Genomic DNA, 5,623 nt, shown 5'->3' with positions numbered 1-5,623 from the left:
TTACAGATGTTGAGCTTTGTTGCAGATGTCCAAAGGAAGGCTGTATTCCCAATATCTGGAGAGCAAAGGAGCAAGGAGACTAGAAGCACTGTGGTGTGGACAAACTAGAATAGCATTGCAGTGCAAGCCCTGTTTGTACGGTCAGCTCTGGTCAGCAATTTAGGCAGAAGGCTGTTTGCTTGTGGGATTGCAACTCTTTTCCTGCACCCAGCATTACCGGCCTAGCCTGCAGTAGTGAAAATGGGTGTCGCAACAAGAGCCCCACACCACAGGAGCAGAAGAAAGTGATGACATCCAGGACCTCAGGATGCAACAGGAGCCAGCCAGGAATGGCAGGGGCTGGGCCAGGCTGGCTCCATGCCACGCTCTACAGTCCCATCCTTGCAGCTGGGAACCATGGGGTCAGACTGGCTCCTGTTGCGTTCTGCGGTCCTGGCCACCACATGGTGCTGGAGCCAGCCTGGCCCAGCCCAGCCTCTGTGGTTCCCAGCTGCAAGGTCAGGATCTTAAGGCGGGGCATGGAGACAGCCCTGCCTGGCCCCTGTGGTTCCTAGCTAACTCCCTCTGCGTCCTGAGGTCCTGGATGTGCTGCCAGGCTGGCTCTGGCTGCATGCGGGGTCACATTAGAGTGCCAAAAGCCAAGGAAAGTCCTGCACCCTCAGACTGGGCTGGCTCTGTGCCTCCAGGTGGTGCTCCTGCCACTTCTAGCTGGTAGTGGCACATGGAGGCATGAAGCCAGAGTCCTACGAGCTCCATGCAGCAGAGCGATCACCAGCGAGGTATGTGTGTGTGCATCACTGTTCTTACCTGAGTTTCCACTCTTGGACTGAGGGAGAGCAGGGGAACAGCAGCAGGGTCCCAGGCCAGAAGTCTCTGCTAGGCAGAAGCTTCTGGTGGGGGCTACGGGTAGGGTAGGATGGGGTGTGGGAGTGCCGGGTGGGTCTTGCTGCTGGGTCCTCCTGCCCATCACTGGTGCCTCATCAGCGTTTAGATAGGCAGCCACCAGCAGGCAATAATTTTCTAAATTTTAGAGGAACCCCACAAGCTGGATAGAATGGCCCGATGAGCCAGATCTGGGCTGCAGGCTGGATTTTCTCTGCTCCTATGATAAGCCCTTAATGCTCCTTTATCAGTGTTGAGACACCCTGTTGCCAGCTGGCAAAGTGAGCGATTCACACCTGCACAAAATCCATCTGGCCATTTGCATTTCTAAGGCTGACACTGCTTGTAATCAAAACCAGGGTCTCTAAGGGTTTCTGCTTTAGGTTTCAAAGTCATCTCAGTAAAAGTCTGCTTGGCATGCAAGTTAAACCACTTTCCAGAGTTGCATAAGTGCTTTTATACCCACTGCAGTGTGCCAGTAATGCCTCTGTAGATGCTTAGGAGCTATACTGAAACCAAGTGTTCCCACAGAATTGAACATTTAATTTTTTACATCTTCTGCTTTGTGGGGATCACTGTGACTGGAAGCTCCCTCCCCACACATGCATAGTCCCCCACTTGAATGGCCTACCATGTTTTGAAATGCTTCTGTTCCTACTAGGTAACCTTAGCAAATCTTAGCAAACCTGCAGGTATGGCTGCAGCCCGACCTCATGCTTGGAAGGTGCCTGTTTTGCAGTCTCCCCATCGCACAGTTCTTGACAAACACTTTCCTACTGTCCTCCCACTCAACCGCAGTAATTCTTGCAGTTAGCATTGATGGACAGACACAGTGGTCCCTGGTCCAAAAAGGAGGTCTGGATTTCCTTGGTGATGCGGTATGAGTACAAATGCAGCATTTCTGAAGGAATTGAGGTGGTTTATGTGGAAGAGGCAGAAATTGAGGTACAAGAGTGGTGAGTTCAAGCCCAGGCACAGGAGAAGGAAATCCAGAAGACTTTACCAAGAGACAAAGGAGCCCAGCAGAACGTGCCATGCTCTCACCAGAGGCGCTGCTACTAGTTAAAACATAATGCTAAAGGGAGTAGGAACCACTGATTTAACATGGGGAAGAACTGCACAGTGATAACTTGCTCATTGAGGAATGGGGGATGTGGACAATGTGGTGCCCAGAGACAGGCATGAGACAAGGTCATAGAAACTACTACTGCCTGTAATCAGTCCTTACTAGGCTTACTTGAGGATGCCCCCACCTGCTCCCACATGACTACAGGGTTTGTAAAATACCCCCTTAAATGCCAGTGGTGTGCACCAAGGGCAGTGAGTCTGTCCCTGTTCATTTTTATGTAGATCTATAGGAAAAATAATAGGAAAGAATTGACAGTGATCATTGGATGCCCGCTAACCTATTAATGCTAACAGCAGATGTTTGGTGATATATCAGTGGCTTAAGCTGGGATACTTTTGCAGACCCCTTTCCATACTGCTGAAAGATGGACTGTGATAATGAGTCAAGAAAAATGAACAAGATATATGTTCTTGGAGCCACTGAAGAAATTTGGATCTAGAGGCCAGGGAATGGAGAGAAAAGCATGCTGAAGAAAGTGTAGGAAGCCCACAAGGTGCATTGAATTGCAGTCTATTCAGAACAATGTATCTGAAGTCCTATGGTCTGGCCGTCGTTGTGCTGTGTGGATGATTCCTTCCTCCTTTGGCCTGAGGTGTATACTTCCCTTCAAGACCCCTCTGTGGCCTGCAATAGTTTCTCATGCAGTGGATAAGGAGAGCTGCTGTCCAGCCCAGGGAACCAAACTGATGCAACCCAGAGTGGTCAGCACCTTGTGCTTTTTTTGTCATGCTAAAGTCCTATTTTGTGAAAACCCATGAGTGTTTTGTTTCCATGAGCAGAGAGGTAGTTAGCCATATTAGTCTGAAAACAGGCAGAAGGCAGGGAATATGTGCACCTCATAGACGAACTAAATCAAAGATCTGTAACATAAGTTTCATAAAACCAAGCTCACTTGTTCAGATGCTGATTAAGTGATCACAGCATCTAATGAAGTGAGTTTGGGCTTACAAAAAATTGCACTATATAGATCTGATTTCGTTTATGAGGTGCAAATGTACCCTGTATTTTTTCTCAACACAATGGAGCTGTAGCTCCACCCCAGGTTCAATAACACCATACCAAATTCTAAAGTGCAAAGTGAAAAACAATTCAGAACCTGGCTGTGTACTTTACCTTAAAAAATAAGATTACTGGCTGTGTCACACAGTCAAAGGGCGTTTTAAGGCCTTCCTCATCTGTACAGCACCTCAGTGGGTGCTAGTAATTGCCCTTGAAATAGGCTGCTCAGAATCAGCAGTTTCCACTTCCTGTTTCCATTCTTCTATAATGCTTCACTTCTAGCCTTGCAAATATTATGCAGAACACAACATGCAATAAAAAACGGCTAGTCTAGAGAGCTAATCTAGTTCTAAGACACATTCACTATCCTTTTATGCACACTACAGTAGAAGTTTTGCCTTTTCGGAAAAAAAGATTCTAGCTTTAGTAGGTCTGAGGATGTGGTGTCCGCATGTGAACTACCGTACGTAGAAACCAGGAATTATGCTGTGCTTCTGGCCTTGTTACTACTAGAAAAAAATTCAGGAGCTGAAATTCATACATGTCCATCCATCTGTGGTAGCAGTGTGAAGGCCTTAACATACAGAGTTTCTTTCTCTACAAGTAGGAGAACATGTATCTTTATTTTTAAAAAAGGCATTGAGCAGAGCTTTTAGAATCTGGGCAGGATGGGAGAGGACTTCTGCAGACGTGTTGCCTGCAGTCATACAGGCAGCTGTGCAAATGGGATGCAGTTCTCTTTCTGATCCTTGCAGGCAGGGTAGGAGGTTTATTTTCTTTTTAGGAAGGAAATAAATAGTTCCTTGATCCAGGATCTCTGCTTACCTTGTTCTACTTGTATTTAAAACAAACAGAAAAGAGGGCATTTAAATGATCAATTAACAGCCCATTGAGAAGAAGAGCATAATGGCTCATGCTATTCTCTAAAATGCAGTTTCTACCACATTGGTATGGCTATAACTGTGGTAAATCAATGTCCTTTTTTGTCACTACAAAAGCAGCCTCTGCATGTTGCTTATTCTGATTCAGCTTCAAGGGAGTTAACAATATTTGAACCCTTCTCTAGATGCTTTAAGCCTTTAAAAAACATCATGTAACTGAGTTACATACAGTTATCTGCACTCTTCCAGCTCCTTAGCTTCAGGGGCATAAAAGAACAACTCATTTCTGGGGACCTTTTGTTCCCAATTACAGCAGGGATTTACATGCCCTGCACTACACACAGGAACTGCACTGTGCACCGGGCTCTGCAATATTAGATACACGGGAGCTCCTTGGAGGCAGGCGCAGGGATCATACTCTTTGAACCCTTGGTAGAGAACTGGCTGTGCTATCTTGCAAATCAAGGGAATCAATTCTTATGCTCTATTCCACACTCACGAATTGTGTCCAGTTTTGGGCCCATGCTTCAAGAGGGATGCAGAAAGATTGAAAGGGTTCAGTGCAGACCAACAGAAACGATCAGGGGCTTGAGAGACGAGACCTATAAGGAAAGGCTGAAAAAGCTAGTCTGAAGGGAAGATTGGGAGGGGATTTGATAACAGCCTTCAAATACCTGCAGAGCAATTATACAGAGGATGGAGATGGGCTTTTCTCTGTGGCTGTAGGGGACAGGATTAAGAGCAACAGCCTCAAGCTCCAGGAGGGGATATTTAGGCTGGAGCCTGGGAGGAACTACCTGACTATGAAGGGGGTCAGGCATTGCAACAGGCTGCCTAGACAAACTCTGGAACCTCCTCCACCCCTGGAAGTTTTCAAGAGCAGGTTGGTCAGACACTTGGAGGGGGTGGTTAGTCAGGGATGATCCTGCCTTGTGAGGTCCCTTCCACCCCTCCTTTCCTATGATCTTGCTCAGTAAGTGGAGGTGAACATCCTTGTGGGCTGCACCTGGCTTGTGCACAGCATGGCTCACAAGTGCCCCAAGCAAGGGGTGGATCCATGGGGTGGGGGTGCAGTGGTGCACTTGCACCCCCCCTTTGGATCCACCCAAAGTTTAAAACCAACTGCCTGGGAGGGACAGCTGTGTTTCTATTCAGGAAGTGCTGAAAGAGTCAACTAACTTAATGGCTTAATATCATCTCCCACTCCTCGATCTCTCCCCCCCTACTGCCAACCCTGTTTGCTTTCCTGCAGAGTTGCACCCTGCGGTGAGCAAAGCTCCTAGTTCCCCCTCCAGGCCTGAGCAAGGCCCCGCGCATGCGCTAGAGACACCCCAGCGCCCACTTTGGATTCTCCCGCCAACACGCCCCTAAGGGCGGGGCCGCTGCGCACAGGACGCGCCAGCTGCCTGACGAGTCCATGAGCCGCCACATGTGGGGGGGAAAGGGAATGTTCCATTCCCCCTCCTGCTCATACCATTAGTCCTCCCTAATGGCGCCGGTGGGGAATGGAACATTCCGAGTCGCTACCCCCCCACCCACTGTGCTCCATGGACCGGCCCGCGCATGTGCCGTGCGGGGAGAAGGGTGAGGCGGCGCGGGACCGCTCAGTCAGCGTCCGGCGGGAGATGCGAATGGAGGGGTCGAGTTGCGCCCCCCGCGCCATGGCCTTTCGTCCGCACGACAGCGACTGCCGGTCGGGAGCAGGCAGGGGCCGGGCCCATCCCGCGGGGGG

The 5,623-nt window shown here is 49.2% G+C and overlaps 1 protein-coding gene across 1 annotated transcript in view; it reads left to right on the top strand.

The window, feature by feature from the left end:
- Positions 1-1,755: 1,755 nt before the first annotated feature.
- LOC102374062 (histone RNA hairpin-binding protein-like) overlaps positions 1,756-5,623 on the top strand; it is a 16,751-nt gene continuing 12,883 nt past the window's right edge. The window contains 1 exon segment of the mRNA XM_025204437.1: positions 1,756-1,827. Within this exon segment, the coding sequence (XP_025060222.1) occupies positions 1,756-1,827 (72 nt within the window).

The sequence above is a fragment of the Alligator sinensis genome, unplaced genomic scaffold (genome assembly GCF_000455745.1).
Source record: "Alligator sinensis unplaced genomic scaffold, ASM45574v1 scaffold445_2, whole genome shotgun sequence".
NCBI classification, from domain to species: Eukaryota; Metazoa; Chordata; order Crocodylia; family Alligatoridae; genus Alligator; species Alligator sinensis.
Note: the sequence above shows the minus strand (reverse complement) of the source record. Positions and strands in the feature narration are given on the sequence as shown.